Source organism: Vidua macroura, chromosome 1 (assembly GCF_024509145.1).
Source record: "Vidua macroura isolate BioBank_ID:100142 chromosome 1, ASM2450914v1, whole genome shotgun sequence".
Lineage (NCBI taxonomy): Eukaryota > Metazoa > Chordata > Aves > Passeriformes > Viduidae > Vidua > Vidua macroura.
The window spans coordinates 112,339,087-112,359,342 of NC_071571.1; the positions used below are offsets into that span (position 1 = coordinate 112,339,087).

The following is a 20,256-nucleotide window of genomic DNA, read 5'->3' on the forward strand; positions in this document are numbered from 1 at the left end:
GAGGGACTGCTCACAGTGTTAGCCGAAGGCTGGAGGATCTGACCCTCTCCTCTGGGACAGCAGCTCTGTTCTCTGGCAGACATCCCGGGGTGCTGGAAGGCAACGCGCTCTGCACAATCTCTCTGCCTCCTGACCAGAGACAGTCAGGGTCACAGACGTGAATATTATCTTTGTGACGCTTCAAGCGAGCAAACAGATAATATATTTTTTTTAAAGGAATGTTGCATGCCGTCAGTTGAATGTAAAAATGTCATATCAGATCTTCCAAGAGCTTGTTCCCTTGAGGGGATGTTGCGCCAGCTCACCCACCCCACCAGTGCAGAGGCAAGGCAGGGAAGGGAGCGCACACGCATGTGCCTGCACTTCTGTCTGTATGTGCACACACATATGAGAGTCATGAACTGGTCTCTTTTCCCTGCATGAGTCCCTGTGACTTCCTTCTGATGGTAACTGAGCCAGGGAACTCCTCTTTTTTCCTGTACCGTAGTCTGGGAATCATGCCCTGGACATTTTTTCAGCTGAGCACATTTACATACAGGAAATCAGCCCAGAGACTCTTCTTCAAACAGTATTTGTATTAGACAGTTTTGCAGTGGTTTCAGGTATGCTTCTTTTTTTTAACCAACTGATAGAGAGGAGAGTAAAGGACACAAGTAACTTTGTTTTAAAAACAGATGTATGAATACATATCAAAATACAATGTCCTAAATATATATACCTGTAGAACTTAAAGCAAGACTGATATAGTATCACTGCATTTCTATAAGTTTTTTTTTGTGTCCTACTTAGTGATGCAGCTGAGCAAGGGAATAATTTTTATTTAGGTCCATCTTGAATTGCAGCTGAATGAGAGTATGAAGCAGAGCACCGGCATCAGGAGGAGCAGTGCAGGAAGGGTCTGCACTGTGGACCAGGATGCACTCTTTGGGAAAGAAGATCTAAGAGAAGCTGCTTCTTGGCCTGGATGAACAAGAGGAAACTCTTTTAAATAAAAGATGAAATAAATGCATAAGCAGTCAGGGAGAGTCTTGCCACCACAGCGGGAAAAAAAATAAAGAATTTCAGCTTGTATGTGAGGACCATTATCTGCTGGCACAACTTGTTTCTTTTGGAGTGTAGAAGATGTTTTCTGACCACTTCAGCTGTAGTGGGAGAAAAGGCAGGTTGTTCTGCTGGAACTTGATCATTTCGTCCTTTTTTTCTTCTCCCCTGGTTTTGCCTGTGATAGCCTGAGACTCGACTCGAAGTCAGAGGCCATTCAGATCCTGTGTATGTCACATAAAGCCTGGGATATTGTACAGTGATACTGTGTTTGCTGTTACTTTAGCGAAGGTACATAGAGAGTGGAAAGTATTGAAAAGAAAAGCAAAATGCATGGTTATTCCTTTATAACAAGTCAGTCAACATTCCTTCTTTAGGTTAATATTTCTCAGGTTTTCAAATCTGGCTGCAAAATCCCTGCTTCCAAAACTCAATATGCAGCTTCCAAGCCTGAGAATAGGGATGCCATCCTTTGTTAAACACTACGGGATATATTTAAGCCCTCGACTAACTCACAGTTGTTTGCTTAGGAAATGTGTGTGTAGTGGAGTTGTTTCATCCTTTATTGCATAAACATTTCTCTGGACTGGCAAATTTCACTATTGTTCTTGGAATGTCATTCTTACTTTAAACGTCAGGGTTTTTGCCAGGGCCAAGATGTCTGTGATGGCACACCTTCCACCTTATGTCTCTCACACCAGTTTTCTCCAAAATCTGTATGTTTTCACAGGTGTTTTCCCACAACTTCAAAGACTTTGTTTCTGCTTTTTTGTCAGGGGAGGGGAGGTGCAATAGTGAGAGATACCCGTGCTCCAAAATGCTCCTCTCCTTTGGAAGTGGTTTGCTTCCACAGAGAGCTTTAACTGAAGTGGTTTGTCAGAAAACTGTCCCTTGTGTGATAATAAGTCACACTGCTGCAAGGACTCTTAACAGTTTTCAGAGGTTATTGATGGTCCTTTTTTTTGGCAGGTGTGTTTGTATCAGTATTGTAGAGGTTTTATTGTGATAGTACTTCAAGCAATGACTTGAGTTGCAATTCTGTTTTCTTAGATCCCCTTAAAAAAATACAGATCTCTTTCTTGTTCTGAAAAAGTTATTCTTATGTTTTATTTTTGTAATGATATGTCTGGTATTTTCCCGCTTCTTTCAGCTTGGCTTATAGTTAGTTTTGATTGATTAGTTTTAAGGAGTTGTGTTCATATAACTGTGCAACATATAGAATTGTGATAGGTACTCTTGGCTTATTGGGTTGGTGGATGTTGAAGTATTTTAAATATAATAAATAGAGGCAGAGCTGTGTGGTTTTTGTGATTTTTATTTAATAATAAGGGCTTTCATCTTTCCGCTATACCTCTAACTTTTTTCTCTCTGAAGCATAAAAGACTGTTTCTTTCTAAAAATAAATATTCTTTGAAATGGAAAAGCAAACATAGAACATGCTGGAGCTGTGTAGACTGTGAAGTCTAATGGGATCACAAAAAAACAATCCAGGGGTTCATCCATCTCATTGCATTATTGATTCTGTTCTGCTGAGTCATCAGCCCTCTTACATGAATCTGAAAAAGAAATTTGGGCTTATAAGAATAGTGTGATGCAGTATGAAAATTCTCCCAAATCTGGTGTGATCTGTTTGCTAAGTGTCATTGCAACTATTCAGTGAAATAAAACAAGCCACATTATCAGTGATCCGTAGACCATATAAGATTTCAATATTAGAATTATAATTTTTTGCTTGTTCTGTACAATTATGTCTTTTAAGTAATGCAGGAATACTAAGATTGCTCTGGATTCAGAAAAGAAAAAGACAACATTAAGGAGAATGTTGAATTTAAATTTTATTTCTCAGAATATTTTTCCATTTTGACTGAGAGCTATGCCACAGGATGGACCTATGGTGATTTAATGGAGAAGATACATGTTAATGCACAGAAGCAAAATGAAGCTCTGAAAGTTACTCTTGTGAGTGATAACTTCAAAGCACACACACTGTTGAGGGCTGTTTTCTAACCTAAAAAGAAGAAAGGTATTTTGTTTATCACATACAATCAGTGTTTCTGTGGCAGGCCAAGACGCCTAACTTCTTCCCTTCCACAGAAGGTTTCACTTAGGCGATGTTTACGCCAGGATGTTTCGGTAAAGAAGTTTCCACTCTGGTCACTACCACTGCTCTCTTTCACTGATGACTGTTGTGAGTGGATTAGTGCAGAAAGGACTTCGCCTAAAAGAGATTTCTGTGCAACCTGGCTTTTCCACAGCACCTTTACCTTTGTTGCACATTTATCAGTAGTGGCAGCAAATACAAAAAAGGATTTTTCTCAGCTCAGTAAAGCTGAAGTGGATCACAGTGGAGGTAAACTTGGTCTATAACATGCTTAAAGACCTGCGGAGCTCTCCAGGACAGCTTTCTGTACCAGTGGTTCAGTCACTTCTCCTTACCTTATGCTGCCCATTGAGACCTCCAGGCTGCTTGAAGTAGAGTTTGACCAGCTGTGAAGGAGTGTTCTGCTTTGCTGTTGTGCTCTGTGGCTTAGAGAAAGTTCTCACTACCTTTTGTGATTCTCAGTTGTGTTACCAGACAACTCAGAACTCCTGCTGCTTTCAGCTACTCTTCCTGTGCTGGTAGTACTGGATTTGTCTGTATAAAAAGTGACCTCACCAGAAGAGAGCAGAATTTGGTCTTGCTTCATGACCTGGCGAAGAAACAACAGGAAATGCCCAGAAATGAGTACCAGAACAAGATAGAAGTATAAGAACAATTCTGATGGAAGTTTTTTTGTTATTTAGTAGCTGTGCTGGGGTTTTTTTAATATTAGATTAGATAATATCAAAGTAAAGTCAAGCATACATATATATTGATCTGTCTTTCTGAAGTTTGCTCAGGGATAGTTATTTGTTCTTGCTACTGTGCATGCAAGTGAGCATGAACACAAAAATGGACTTGTAAATGGTCTTTGCCAATAGCAAAGGCCAAATGTCTATGGAAGAAAAGGAAAGTGTTCTTAATAATCTCTGCAAAACACTGAACAATGCATTTTAAAATGGCATTTGTCTGTTAAAGTTTCTCCAGTAATCCTCCAAACTTGAACCAACCAACCAAGGACCCTGACATTCCATACCTTGGTCAGAAATTCTTGAGCTCAAGTTCTTCACTCAACACATGGCCCTCAACTGCTTGGATGGATATTGCAGAGTTCTTCTGGTGTGAGAAGCAGCTTCTTGTGATACCTCAGGAATGGTGACATTGTGTGTAATGGTGGCAGAGTGGCAACACTCCTCACCTTTCATCCACTGGCAGAGGAGTTGTTGGTGTAACCTGTTGTCTCAAATCTCCATGGTACCAATGAAGAAAATAGAGAATTGGACACCTTCTGTACAACAGAACACTATGCACATTTCCCTTTTATTCAATTGTGTGCTGTCATCCTCACAATCCTATGGACAGGGGAATGTATTAATACTCTTAGTGCTCTAGAACTAGGGCTGGAGGAGGGACTCGGGCCCTCCTACTAGGAAATATTAGGTAAATGTGAAGTACACATATGAAGTGATGGACTCTGGATGGTTGGTATCCAGGAACGTGTTTTTAGTGTTCCAATAGCTTCATTAATATGTCAGCTTAGTCTTCATTTAATGATCAGAAAAATACATGGTAAAATAAGACTTGACTAGAAATGGAGTCAAAACCGTCTTGTGTCACTGTAGAAATTCGTGGTGCATTTCTACGTTAGGATTTCAGTCTTCCAAATGAAAGATATGTAGCAGAAGTGGAAAAATATCAGAGAAGAGCAACAAGAAGAGATGTATGGAGCAGCTTCCTTGTGAGAAATGACTAGGATGACTAGGGCTCTTCACCTTGAGAAAGCAGTGGCTAGGAGAGGATGTGATAAAGGTCTGTATTAGGAAGTGCCATCAGGAAGGATGGCACTTCACTGCCTCTTAAAAACAAGAAGTGGGGGGCAGCAATGTAACCACTAGGTGACAGATGAAAAAAATCAAAGGAAGTGGTTTCTCAGATGCGTGTAATTAGACTGTAGAGCACAGTGGATGCTGCAGGATGTTATGGATGCCATCAATGTACAAGTGGTCAAAAAACAGTCACATAAGTTCCTGGAAGAAAAGTCTACTAAAGACTGTTATATACAGAGATATTACTTCTGCCTTAGGAAGTCCCTAAGCTGAAAGGTTTTGGAAGTTACCAGGGAGTGTTCTGAAGAACTTTCACTAGATGCTTGCTTTTATTTTTGTAGTCTTCAAATATTTGCTGATTGCTGCTCTAAGCTAGAGTATGGGGTAGGTGGGCCTCTAATCTCACACCAGGACAATCATTTTTGTTCTCTCTAACACTCACCACAAGTTTTAACATGATGTCACTTTGCAGTTTGCTTGCTTCCTTTTTTTTTTTGCCTTTCAGAATCCCTCCGGCATGTCCCGGGACTTTGTGGTGGCTCCCTCAGCCACCTCAAACCCTACGTGCAGTTTAGCACTGGAAACAGAGGGAAGAAGTCATCTGAATAATGACCTCATGCCTAGTCAGACACAAGTTGATATATGGGGTAAACACACAGATTGGAATTCTTTCATAACATCTTGATTATGAAAAGATAACCATGATATTTATATCTCCCTTGTTACTTGTAACACCCTCATACCATGGGGGAAAATGTTTTTGTTCTGTTTTTAAAGCAACATTCCCATTTAATGCTTCATTGTGTACAGGTTTTTTAATACCAATTGTTTTGTGTCTGACTTAGGTGTTAAAAAGTCTCAGCATCCCCGTTGGAGTAGATTTTTAGTGACTTCTCTCAGGAGTATTACCCCAGTAAGCTCAAGCGATCATTTCCATGCCAGTTGGTATGTAATCACAGCCTGTGAGTGGAATTTTATGTTTTGGTGGTGCCAAAGGTTAAGCCTTATCATGATGAATTTGGGTCCAGAATGCTAGCAAATTCAGGTGCTTTCTTCATAGCCAAAATAAGTGGCTGGAGAGCTCTGAGAAACTTCCCTGCTTTCCAGTCTTGGTAAAGCCTGGTATTACAGTAATTTCCTGGAGGTGGAGATTTCTTTGATATCCATCTGTGCTTTCCTACTTCAGAAGACCTGTACATCCCCTTCAGTTAGCACACAGTGCAGCTCCCTGCAGAGGTGAGAGCACTGGGTGTGTGGTATAATAGTGCTTAATGTTAACCACAAGCTTTTTATAGCAGAGCTCTTCTTAAATGTGAACATTTCCATACAACTTTTTTTTCATGCTACAGGGTGTCAGATTTCAAAAGGCAGCACTATGGCAAGCCAGTGGTTAGTTTATGTGATTACTCTGAAATTAGTAAAATGATATAGTGATAAAAATGTTGGCTTTGTGCACTGTAATTTCTTCCTGGAGTGATTTCTGACGTTTACAAGTAATTTTGTTGAAAAGTACAATAGTATTTTGCAGAAAGAACTTACACTGCAATAGAAAATATTTATTTTCCTTACTTGTGTTGTTTTACTGATTTTCTTAGTTTGCTTTGTACTTAAGGTTCAGTGACAAATTGTAACAGATTGGGCTATAACAAATTATATATTTAACAGCTATATGTTCTTTTCTTTATGTCTTGTATTCATGGAATGAGTCCTCAGACAAAATATTTTTCCAGTAAGAGGACAAAACGAGTATCTAGGTATTCTATTCACAAATAAAATGCATCATACTTTAAAAGTGGAAATTTTAGCTTTTTATTGTTACATCTTCTGCAGACCTGCTATTCTGAAGTGTCAAAGCCACATTTCTTTGGAAACCTGACACAGCTGAGAATTGTATATTTGCCAGATGTGACTCTGGACATTGATCTGGATGGTTAGTGCTACTTTTCCATAGGGAAAAGGGTACAATCAGCCTTGGGAACTTGTACTACAATAATCCATTGCTTTGAATAAGATAATTTCAAAGAAAGAGATACCAAATGATTTTTGTTTTCTGTCTTTGACGCTGGGGCATGGGAAGAAGTTTTGTACCATGAAAGGGTGAACTCAGAGTTGCAGTGTCCATGCAGCGTTGCAGCGGCAGTAAATGACACTGATGGAGGCTCACACACGAGTGGTGAGATTACTCACTCATGGATGAAAATTCTGTGTTTGGGCAATCTCTAGGAATGGCAGAAAGCAGGTCTGTCACAAATGGCTTGTTGACTTGGGACATATACTGAGAAGATAGTTACTGTCCTTGGGTAATAGGTGGGCTGAGATTTGTCCGAACTTAAGTTTTTTTGGGGTTTTGGGAGGATTTGTTTTTTAATTATTATCATTAGCTCAGTGCTCAGGCATTTCTTGGACATTTCACAGAAAAGCATTGCAAGTGCCATGCAACCCTAAGCAAGAGGCAGCATGAGCAACTTCCCTCTACATTGGATAAAACAAGTGATTCCTAGGAAGTCAGGAATAGGCCCTATATGTTATTCCTATGGGGAATGATTCCTCATACTTCTGGGCAACAGTGTAAGGCTCTGGCACACTCTTGTTCTACATGTATTACTGCTGTGCTACTTGATGGAAGTTAAACCTGCTTTATGCAGAAATCATTGTTCTGAAACTTGAGAATAGCCTGTTTCATAATTACAGTGCAAGTTGTAAGAGTGTTCATTTAATGCAGTCTACTCTTCAAAAAAACACTCTAGGCATTGTACACTTTGTAAAGGAAAAGAAAAAACCCAGCAAAAAACAAAAGCCCAGTAAAATACCCAGAGTGAACAAAAAAATATGTACTCTAATTTAAAGTGATCCGGAGTCTTCTTGAGTTCATGAACCAGCACTGCCGTTTGATGTCAGCAGAACTGAGCGGAAGCGTGTGGTTTGTGAGCTCGCTGCTGCTGTGGAGTCACAACTCCTTGCTGGCTGTGGATGGGATGTGCAGGGCAGACCACAGCGCAAACCTGCTGATTGTTTGGCCCCAGGATTAAGACCCTGCCTCAAATGGAAATGTCAGGTCCTTTACCCAGTGCCATGCTGTACGCTCTGTTGCGTTTTGCGTCAAGGATGGGGACAGACCACAATTAACGTAGAAGTAGGCAAGAACGTCTCCTGCCTACTTGGCCAGATAGCCTCCATCACAGGAGAGAGGAAGAGAAAAAGCAAGCTACGTTCTTGGACAGAGAAGCAAGCTGATGCTAAAAAAAAAAAAAAAAACCAAAAAAAACCAAACAGTATTTCCTCATGCTCCTTTAGCATGTGACCAGTTACGGCAATTGCTGATTGTCTACATACCAGGAAAAAAAAATGCCCTGTAGTATTAAAAGTTCCCAGTCTCTACTTCAGGTCATTACAAAGGTCTAAAGGCCGTTATTAAGGAAGTCAATCCAACTTTTAAATAATACTTTGCTGAGCAAGAAAAAAATCAGAGAGGACAAGAGATTGTTTCAGAGAGGCTTATGATCTGTACTGAGCTTTAAATTTTTTCCATTGTCTTTGGATTAGCTGAATGAGATGATGTCTCTCATTCTTTGAAAACTAGCTTTTTATACTATTATGAAGCAGATAGAAAAGAAGCAATATAAGAGAGGCCACAGAAGACTTGCAATGCCTGTTTAACACTTTATGTGTAAGAGGATGCTGCAGTGTATTCTGTATTCTAGAGTAAGGCTGCTTCTAGGTGTAGAGAATCTGCAGCTGGAACAGATGCTTGAAGTTGAGGTGATCAATTATGCAGGCACAGGGACAACACCTGTGGGAATTGCCCGGGGAAGTGATTTTTCTTTTCACTATTCTTCCAGCATGATAGGCTGTCTTTGCCCCGGTGTGTACCTTTCAAACAGACAAAAAAAATTTAGGGTATATATGTGTCTGTAACACAATTGCCTTTGTTGCAAAGAACAGTATGAACAATATGCAATGGTGATGCAGAGATCTCTGCCATAATGACAGTCAAAGTTCCCATTCCACAGAGCTTGCTTTTGCTGAGCAGTACTAGAAAGAATTTCTGGGAAAAGAGTTTTCATTCAATTAATTGACATTATTTTAATAATTCTATTCTTGTATTGAAGAATATATACACAACTTGGTAATAATGTAAATAAACAATACAATTATTCTATATATTGTATGCAAAATATAAATAATTTTATGTTTTCTTGATGTACGTAGATGTAGAAAATATTTCCATTTAGCCATCTACCTGTACACAAAATAGTGAGCATATTAATTTTTTCTTATTTCTTTCATTTCCATTGGGATTAATTTCTATTTATTCCTGGTTCTTTTCATTGTGAGATATCTGTCCATTGAGAAATAGGGAAGACTTAAGTAGATGTATGTGAATATTCCTCTGATGTAACTGAAGAATTAGTGCTAAGTCTGTGCACATCTATGCAGGTCTAAAACAAACTATTTCTTCAGGAGAGTGTTTTTGGTGAACAAATTGCATTTAAGAAATGAGAGCCTTCTCCATGCTTTGATATATATATATATATATATATATATATATATATATATATATCCCCATTTTTGCTTTGTGGAAATACCAAGCAGCCAGTAGTTCATGCGTTACCCATGTAAAGATATGATGAAATAATGAGTACTTCACTGGGAAAACTCTTGGCGATTATAAAGGTACTCGAGACATGGAATGCATTAAGCATGGCAAAACCAAGGTACACGTCATTTGGGTATTGGTAAAACCTACCTGCCTTTAAAAAGAACGAAAAAACCTGATCACATGTCTGCTCAGGAAAATAAAAATAAAACCATAAACCTCAAAGTTTCTGCAAATGATTTGCTACTAACGTCAGTGGTTTTTTTTAGAGAATGAGATGTTTTAGATGAAGCAAACATTCTTCTGACACGGGTGACGTAATGGTCTCGTGTTCAGAAAGATTTCCTGTTTACTTTGGATCTGAACACAGACATCTCAAGAAAGAAGGTGCTAAAATTTTCATTACACATCTGCCTATAAAGACAGTCGAAACAGTTCCGAGATCTGTAGTAAATTTTATATACATTTCTTTCTCTAGAAAAAGGTGGATAACTAACAGTTGAAAAATCTCATAAAATCAGAGAGTCTCAGTTTGCTGACCAAGCTAATTCCTCAGTTTTTATCCTGTAATGCAGAAAATTATCAGGCAATGTCAGTTTGGCAACCTTGTGAGCTATTTTCATGCTTTAAACTGGGAGCTTTGTTAGCAAATGTATCTGAAGTCAAGGGACTAGGTGTCCCTTAGAGATTAATTACTGCTCCCCTGTGGGTTTTTTGCTTTTTTTTTCTACTTTTGTTGAGGTTGGGATTGAAGGCACTTGAGGTGGTATTTTATGTTTGGACTTAGGTGTTTATTATTTCTTATTAGTGAAACAGTCTCATAGCCGTGAGTTCTGTAGTCTTTCATTAATAAGGTATAAAAAGGTTAGTTACCTCTTGTTATAAGGTCTTTTTAAACTAAACTACTTAATTAAGAAATGACACTTAGATTATTTTCTTTTTTAACTTAATAAGTGATCCTTCAAAACCCACAATGCGGACTTTTTTGTCTAATTACAAAATATCACCTAAACTCATGAAGAAGAAGGAAGAAGAAGGCAAAGAAGAATAACTTGCCTCTGTTTTTAAACTTCTATCTTGTTTCATATTTATTTCTATATTCTAAAACCCCAAACTCTAAGTTTTCTACTGTGATATTACACACTTCTAACTAAATACACACCCGTAATCTTAGCGCTATTAGTTAATTTTGGAAGTCTTCTCTACAGCCTTAAGTCAAATACAGTGCTCTCTTGTGAGTCTGTTCCTTTCAGCACGGAAAGTTCAAAACTCTCAGCATCCAGGATTCCAACACTCTCCTAAATCCGGGGAGCTCACAGATCACAATAAGGCTTCTTTGTAGTGAAGATCAGGACTTAGTTTTATGCTGTAATTTTTCATGAATTTTCTGTTTCAAATAATAACTTCTGTGAGTGTTCACAGTAGAAGCAATACATCTCGTTCATAATTTATATTTTAATGTATCCTTTTTTCCCAGAAGGCAGAGATCATCTGGCTGTTGTTTTATTTTCTTAATTATAAAATAACAGAGATTATATATAAAACTTGCTGCAACTGTTCCTATGCCTTTGAGAATATGAGTACATCAATCTCCCTTTAGCTATCCTCTCTCTAAAGAGTGAAGGAGTCTGTTGTAAAACAGACCATGATGAAGATCTTGTATGGACTGAGATCAGAAATAAGTAAGTATATTTGAGTGTTTCATTGTTTCATTTTGCTTTTTAACTCTGTATGGTTATATTTTGAGAAACAATATCACAGATGTGGAAACTTGCTTAATCTCCATAATATAACTGCTGAGCAGTCTAGAGACTGAAGTTCTGAATTCAGGTCAGCACAGCTTTGCTGCCGAGGCAGGAGGTGTTTTTTGATGCCTAGGTGATAAAAATCTAATAGAAGAAAAATACAGACTGGTAAAGTCACCAAGTGGATTTTGGTCTGTTTTGATGGTCTGTAGGAAATGAGATTACTGGTTGGTTTTGTTAGCTGACTTCATTAGACGTGTGTCCTGTGAGTATAAAAAGCGTACTTCTTAATGTGCGATTGTGATACCAGCATAAGAAAAATCCAACATCAGCACATGCTTTGGCATGAAATTATTGTGTGTTTTGAGATTCTGCAAACATTCTCTTAATCTGGTGGGTAAGAAATTGCTGCTTGTGGAGCTGTTAGGGAATTTACATTGGCACTAGAAACCAAAACTGGATCTAGGAGAGCACATTTATGACAGTGACAAACACACGGGCAAGATAATATACAGCATATTGTAAGAAAAACATAGGCTTTTGCTTTTAGAAAAATAGAGGAGGAAGGAGCAGCTTGCTGCCAACTGTATGAGAATGGATTTGGGTTGGTGGGAAGTACTCACCAGAGGGGAATGTCCTGCAAGAGTCAGGCTGAGTCCAGTGGATCGGTGGTCTGAATTAACATGGAGCAGGTTTAACAGTCTTTTTGTTCATGGCTTTTACCTCACTAACTGTATGCAGAGGGTCCTGGTGCTCTTGGTTCTGTGCTGACAACACAGAGACACCAAGTAGCACTTGTGTGAAGCCAGATGGGGCTCATGGGGCTTGGCAGCTCAGCTGGCTTCCAGGTGTAACTTGTCCCTGGATGCAGTGGGTCTCCAAGTGCTCAGGGCTATGCCTGAGCTAAGACGGCTGATCCAAGCCGACTCTATCTGTTGTGTGGGTAATTTGCAAATTGGATAACACACCTCTGCTGTGTATTAGTGGTAACTATAGAAAAAAAGGGAGAGAAATGCAATGCAAGACACATTTTTAATTGGTGGTTATCAGTAATTTAACTTGTAATGGATTTGATGCCACTTAAAATAGTTTTTTTTTTCCAGGCAAAAACTGCTTCTCCAAAATACAGATGTTCCTGTTATCATGAACACCTACTTTAGTCAGAAGGTGCTACTCAGTGAACATTCAGAAGCCAGAGAGAAGACATATGGTCTCACAAAGATGCTTATCAGGAAGAATATTATATCTTTGGCACAGACCTTCAGACTTGATGACGTTGATGATAAGTTACACCAGGAATCTTCAGACAATCAGGTATGGTCCATTTGGTTCACAATTAAGCACTTGGTAAGAAGTTGGTGAGCAGATGTCTGGAAATCATAAGAAAAACAAAAATTCTAAATTACTGACCTGTTTGGTTTCCCCTTTCATTTAGTCAAAGCTGAATAATATGTAGTGTTTACTTTAATAATATTTTCTTAGTGGAGGCTTTTGGTCCATCAAAATGCTGAACTGCTGTGAGGTTATTTTGCTGAAATCTCACTACTGTGCTAAATAGTAATTATAAGTCAGTTTTTTAATTGATTTTTCTCTTATTCTTTATACCTGAATAGCTAAAAAAATAGCTGTTTTCTTCTAACTCACTCAAGATTCTATTTAAAATAAATATTTCTTTTCCCTATTCCTACATCTTAACTCATTTGCTTATTGATCCTATCCTTTCTTTAAAGCATCAATTGATAATATCACCCCAGATTCCCACCCCTTCAGTTTGTTTTCCTATTTTGACTTTATTTGTATTAAAATGACTACTGACTCTGCATTTCTGTAGCTGTGGTTGTACAAGCTGAGGTATTTTAAAAGATTTGTTTTCTTCATAGTGTGTGCCAGCACTTTCTGAAAGTAAGGCTCTTGTAAAAGCTTTATATTGGCTACCTAAATGATTCTTAATATTTGAGAAGTCTGGCCCTTCAAGTTTGCAGAACCATGAGTGTCAACAATTTGTGTTTGCTTTATATATAATTCCCATTATAGGCCTGGGAATTAAAAAGTTACATAACTCAAATCCTAATTGAATTTCTTACTTCAACTCTAACTTGTAAAAAGCTTCTATGGTGGTATTTGAAAACCAGAACAATTTACTTGTTCCCCTCATGGTTCCTAACAAACAAAGCACTTCATTTAAAACTTGGTAGACAAGTTTTATTGCAACCACTTTGTAGACAAAGGGTAGTGTCGTACCACGATTTTCTTTTAAACACTGCAAATTCTCCTTCTTTATTGGTGCATAATACTTATGGCACAGTCGGTGATACTCTGAAAACCTTTCTTCGCACACAGCTTTTTATAAAAACTGGTTTCATTGTGAAAACAGAAATTTGGCTTATGCTGCAAAGGGGCCTATATATATAGGCCATGCTAGTCTGTGCTTGCATACAATCTTTATCGAGAGAGATTTATTTTAAAATTAAGATAAATTACATTTCTCATTTAGATTAAGGCAAACTGTAGTATTCATGAAATTTATTTTGCAAGTTTGGAAGGTTTTATTAATAAAACATGTTTTGAAAGTAGCGGAAAAATAAAGTTTTTGCTTTAAAAGTTTTGTAATTTTCATAAATCATCTCATTCTTTTACACTGAAATATTTTCCATTGAACTGTGTAAGTCTGAGGACTAGCTTACTAGTCTATAAAACTAGAGACCTGTTCATTTCCAACTTTGTTTAAAAGTCCAGAAAGATGCAAGATGAATTTTACCCTTTTTTCAGAAGAGGAAGGAACAGAACACCAAAGAAATAAAAATAAAACTCCATTCAAGGGGAAGAATCCTAAGGGCTAATATCAGTTCTGTTTTCCTGCTGTTGTCACCTTCATCTCTCAGGGATTGAGTTAGTTCAGTCCAGAACACCAATTAAATGCAGGAGCACCCCATGTGTGCAACTCTCTTAAGTGTTTATTGAAAATACACAATAAATAACTGGCCACTAGTCTGTAAGTTACATTAGGAACAGTAAGTATTTCAAAACTGATTTTGCACTTGCAAGTTGATTTTTCATTATGGCATTTTCCTCTCTAGCTCTACATAATTTCAAGGTTCTCTGGAATGTTTCTCTTAATGGGTTTTCCTTCACCAGGTTCCTTGTGCTCCACAAACCCATAACAACGGTGATTCAAAACGGCATCCCTTAGCACTGAGTGCTGTTAATGATTCTCTGCTTGAAATGGTGGAAAGCCAGGGAGCAGTGGGATGGAGAGAAGTGCAGGTACAAGTCGTTATCCAAAGGGTGTACTGTTTGCCTGCAAGAGAAGCATACAGAAGCCACACTCAAGGAAACAAGCCTCTTAGTGCAGCACCCATCACGAATTCAGATCCACCAAATGTTAGGTGAGTAATGAGATGCATGGGAATTTTTTTGTTGAGGCTGTGATACATGAGAAACCAAAGAGGAATGAGTTCCGAAATGTCATTCTTGGTTGTCAGTTCGTGGGAAATAAGCACACTCAGCAAGGAAGGCTGAGTTGATGGGCGTGGTGTAGTTCTGTAATAGGCATAGTGTGACACAGAAGTAGTCCTGCCCAGAGAGGGGAAGGGTCTGTCTATAGTTTATGTCATCAACAGATGACAGGAAGATTGAAAATTAATTAATGAGAAGTTAATTGAGATCATCATATACTGTTCCGTGAGTTTCACAGAATCGTTGTTACATCCGATTTGCCTATTTCAGTCTCTAGTATGCTCTGCTAGTAAGTTATGATCATGCAATGGTCTCTTGAGACAAAAAAAAAATACATAGACACAGAAATGAAAGGATTTTCTATAATGAGGAGTTTGCACAGATGCTATTAGAGAAACATAGGTGTATACTTCCATTGTGAAGTCACTGGAAAAAGATCCTGTTGACTTCTGGAAATCTGGAGGCCACAGCAGTTAAGATTCCTCTGCAGTAAAAATGTGGTGTCAAAACATAACTAGCAGTGCAGAAACATTACACACAAACCCCATGGATCACACAGCTTTCAACCAGTTGTTTTAGCCTCTTCTGTTTTAGTCTTTGCATCCTAACACTGTTCTGTTTACAGTAGAGGAAATCAAGAATTAGACCTTGTTTTCCTAAATACAAAAGATATGGCACACTGTTTTCTTTTCTGACCAATAGTGAAACATTGAATACTTTCCTTCTCCATTTGTGATCCTCAAGGTTTGAGACCAAAGTCTCAATTTTGGTCTTGATTTTAGTCTTTCTCAGCAACCCTGGGTCTGAGATGGCTGTGTCTGTTATTGCATTTTCTTCCTTTGGTTTTGCACTAACTTTTGGTTCATGTTGGCTTAAAATATTGAGAGGTAAGATGTACCAGATTTTTTTTTTTTAAACTCAGGAAGAGCATTAAACTGAGTTATAGTGGAAGAGCTTGTATTAAGGTTCTAAGATCAGTCTTTCAGGGCCTAAGTAAACATTTCTTCCTGCAGAGTTTGGGACTTGAATGGAGATGTGCAATTAGTTCAACAGGTCCTATTGAGAGCTCTCCATATGTAATTTGCAATAGGCTTTAAAAGGTTTCTTCAAAGTTTTGAAGAATTTGAGTTCCTCTAAGCCACCCTGCAGGTGGACAGTGGTATCCTCAATGGTCCTTCTTCTTGAGCTTTTGAAATACTAGAATCCTCTCAATTCTTGCTACCTTGTAAGCCTCTGGGTAATTTACAGCACTCATTGGTCAATAAAATCCCTCCAGAAGGAACTCAGGAAGATTATTCTTTCCTAAAATACTACCTCGGTCATCACCCACAGAAAAGTAATGATCAACTGCCTGACATTTTTTGGAGCTCTTTTACATGTAATAGTTACATTGAACATTATTTTTTAAAAAGTAATTGATACATCTTTTTGTCTGGACTCTTTGCTTTAATTCATTCTTAATAAAACATACATATTTTTTAAAAAGTAAGAGGAGAAGTACTTTAACAGCCCACATCAATATGTGGCTTTGAAGATAGTACTCCTCAGTGTAGATTTTCTTCCAGAGGGCTACATTTGATAAAATGTCAGGGCACCTGACAGACTGTTATTCAACCTGATTTTTTCATTTCCAACTCTTAACCAAAAGTACACTCAACTTGCAGTCTCACAGTTTGAGGTAGTTAACCCGCCTGAGCCCACACCCTTCACAGGTATGGGGTGAAAGAAAACAGAAATCTCAGATTGCACTTCTTATGTCAAACATGAAATAGAAATAAAATAAAAAATGAGAGCTTGGTGCTTCTGTGTACATGCTGTAGCTGGGGATTCTCATGTGCAGTTGTTAAACTGGTCTTCTGAAAGTTCCTCAAATTTCATAGAAGTCTCAGCTCAGAAAACAGCTTGTTTGTTGCTGTTCACAGTTATCAGTGTGTTTTGGATCCTGAATCAAAAAAACCAACCCACTTTCTTGTTTGCAAAGACGAGAAGGAACACTTCTTTTACAGACTGAAGAATGAAAAACACCTCTTGCTGCTTTATCAGCTGCTATTTCCATGGCTGATAAACATCCACTTGAGACTTCTCCTCTACCAAAAATGTCTGTGTCTGTCACCTGATAGTGAGCAAAGGGTCCAATGCCCTCTGGCAGTCCTTTGAACCAACTGATGGTTTATTCTTTGGTAACTATAAACCCCTAGTTTTTCCTTGTTAAACTTCTTTCTGTGAAGTAAAACTGCCAGGAAAACAAGGTTTGTATTTTATGAGGCAAGATGAGTCAGATTATTTGTTGTTTCATAAACAAAAATTTCTAAATATATATGAAGATAGATTAATACCTAATTGATTAGGTAAACAGGCTGTTCTATTGCATATCTTCTTTTATAGCACTCCACAATAACCTAGATACTGTTGTCACAGAGAAGTATAAAACCCACCACAATAAGCCAAAAATAAGCATGAAATTAAACATGGAGTAGGGGAAGTGATGCATTTGGTTCAAGGCATCCAGTTTCTAGTAGGAGAGTAGCAAATTGTGGGAGAAACCTCTGTTTTGATTGTAAGGAAATGGATTAATTTAATTGATTAAAACTAACACTTGTGAACATAGAAACTCCAGGGCTGCCTATATGCATCTAGCATTTATTGTTCATAAATACACGTGTGGAATTTGGCCTTTTACTGATGGACAAAGGGGTATGTTTGAAGGGTTGAAGTTGGCTCAGCTGAAGTATTCAAAGCATTTTCCAAGGATGCTGAGAAATCTTTGCAGAGACTGAGGAGTTCTCTGGCTTCTGTTGTCCATAAATTGGATCCACATTCCCTGTATTATTGTTGAAATATTTGCCTTTTCCCCCGTAACTAACTGCTCTTGCAAATGGACTTTTCATGCTGAAGGAGTTTCTTGGGGGAAAAAAAAAAAACAGAAGAAAATATGACTCGCTGTGACTGTCTGCCCATTTTCAGCATTCCTGGCATACTTTTTGCTGCCTTTTCCCCTCTGATGGCAGGGAGATACTTTTGTTAATGACACAACACATGTTTGTCTAAACCCAATTGTTTTGATTCTTTTCTGAAAATGTCCTGGCTTACAAGTATGAGGATCCCAAAGAGACTCCCGTCAACCTGAGGAGCTCACTGGCGCAGAGGTGTCTGACTCACTGAGTCGGCCTTGTACTTTGTGTTCCTGGGATAAAGCAGTGTATAATTTGGATTTTGCTCCTGCCAGTATCTGTTTGTTTTGAGCAGGCCACGTGAGTTTAGCAAAAAATAGAGCTGGTCAGTTTTGTGCCTTAAAGGACAGGGCTGGGTGTGTGGTTGTCAGTGTAACTAAAATAGATGCACTTTTAGGACTATTAGGCAGTTAAACTGGTCAGAGCACTCGGAGGATTTCTGTGAGGAGGCTGGACAGAAAAGGGTGTTGTCATGAAGGAAGAACTAACCACTGCTGGTAGAAAACAATGTTAGCTATAGCTGTGAATCCACACTTTAAAATCTGTGGGTGACTAGACAAATTTTCCATTCACTTCTCTTGGCATGTTTCGACCTATTTCCTACCTGAACAAAGACTGCTGTAGCTTTCTATTCCAAGAACAAAAGAAAGACCATACATTTACTTTAAAAATTAGTGTGATCTGCATTTCTGCACTAGTCATCCGTAGTTCTTTCAGGTTTGCTCTTTATTTTGTTTTCCATTTGCCAGACCATAGAGCAGTGGAAAGGTCTGCCACCATGCAAGCAGGACCCTTGGGGAGCAAAATATTTAGAAGAGATGAGGATTTGTTTGAGTGGCTGGAAGAAATATAAGTGAGGAAAATCACATTTCTCTTTCTGAGCAGGCCCAAAGAAACATGATAGTTGGTTGCTGTAATTCATTGTGGTCTAGCAAGTCGTTGCAAGTTTCTGAGTAGTCTGTTCATATGTAATTCTTTGTAAAACAGTTTTATTGGCAAGTGATAATCCTGTAGAACTAATTAATTTCTTAGTTGGATTTCCTCCCCGCCCCCCCCCCCCCTTTTTTTCTTCATCCAGTGATCTTTGCTGTTTATCTTAGTACAAATCTAGTCAATGGGTAAACCTGTCTGGCAACATGCACAATTAAAATGGTGTGTCAGATTCTGCAACTAGCATTCCAAGGAAATGGATTAATACATTGAAAAGTTGTCCCTCTGGTATGGAAAAAATACCTTAAGTTTTATAAAGTATATTGAAATCAACAACAACAACAAAAACTCTGGAGGTATTCTTATTTAAAAGAGCCCAGATTGGAAAGGACTGTCGTGAAAGATCCATGTTCACAGATGCTAACATCTGTCAGAATGTTTTTTGTGGCTGACTTAAATCTGTTTACAGCATTCCATTTGTTTTTTGTGTTTTTTTTCAACAAAACATTTCAAATGGAATGGTCATAAATGCAAGTTTTTAAAAATTACATTATGTTTCTGGGATGTGATTTTTCAAGTGGAAAATAAACAGGAAATAAGTAACTGAAATGCAGTAGAGAGTACTCCATAAACTAAAAGGTTTCTCTATTTTTCCCCTTTTCAAATCCTTCTCCGAAGTGAAGATATGTGCTCTTAATATACTTGCAAAGTAGTCTAATTGCTACTTGACAGACTTATAATAGTTCTCCTAATAGCTGTGGTTCCAGCTCTAGTAACTGGTTGCTGCTTTGAAGTCTCTCTCTTTTTTTTTTTTTTTTCTTTTTTTACTCACAGTAAAGACTCCCTGACACTTGGATTATTCCCTTTTGCCTCCACCCTGCTCTATTTGTAATTCTCAAACTGGAGCCACCAAAACAGAGAGTAAGGACAAAAGACTGTTGGAAAAATAGCTTTAGTATCACACTGTCCAACTAATACTTTTAATTGTCTTATGTAGTTAACACTGTAGATTCCCCATGCTGTTGTCTGGATAGCCCTGAAAGTCTGTTTTCCCTGCTGATGCTGCAGACAACTAGATGGAACTTGGGCTACTTCCAGTGCCACTGTAGTACAACAATTTGTTAATTTGACATTGCTGTTTATTTTTCAGCGCTAAATATTTACATAACCTTATTCTGTCCAAGGGCAAGGTGAAAGCACTCTTATCTGATATACTCTGTACAAATGGAAAAAAAAAAGGACCCCTCAATGTACACCAGTGTTTTTTGTCCCTGTGCTGGGAATAGGCAATTAAACAATTTGCTGTTGTTCTAAAATATGTCAGGGTGGTGATAAAAAATGCTGGTACAGAAAAGAGGCTCAAGAAGACAATAGCCAGCACAGACCACAAGTGTGACAGGGATTCAGTCTCCTTGGAAAGCAAACGGACAGCAATAGAAAGCAACTATTACATGGCCAATACTGTGTGTGCAGGCTCCTGTATGCATCTAGCAAAAAGGAGACACTGGTTGCTTTATTTCCTCCATACTCAAGTGCTTAGACTGATCAGTAGAGCACCCATGTGCTCACAGAAGGCAGTCAGACACACCCCAAGCCTTTCATTTTTGGTCAAGAAGGAGGAGTAGCTCTA

At 38.3% G+C, this 20,256-nt stretch overlaps 1 protein-coding gene and 1 long non-coding RNA gene across 3 annotated transcripts in view; one reads left to right on the forward strand and one right to left on the reverse strand.

The window, feature by feature from the left end:
• Positions 1-20,256, forward strand: part of SPIDR (scaffold protein involved in DNA repair) — a 196,647-nt gene that overhangs the window by 115,277 nt on the left and 61,114 nt on the right. For both annotated transcript variants that reach the window (XR_008436331.1, XM_053973781.1), the window contains exons 9-10: positions 12,393-12,603; positions 14,425-14,675. Coding sequence is in view for 1 of the 2 variants with exons in the window: in XM_053973781.1 (XP_053829756.1) it covers positions 12,393-12,603; positions 14,425-14,675 (462 nt within the window). In the remaining variant the exon portion in view is untranslated. The remainder of the gene's footprint in view (positions 1-12,392; positions 12,604-14,424; positions 14,676-20,256) is intronic.
• On the reverse strand, positions 2,864-4,136 carry LOC128805249 (uncharacterized). Its single transcript, XR_008436340.1, has 2 exons — positions 3,478-4,136; positions 2,864-3,049 (listed from the first exon to the last, which is right to left on the reverse strand). It is a non-coding gene; the product is annotated as an uncharacterized LOC128805249 (long non-coding RNA).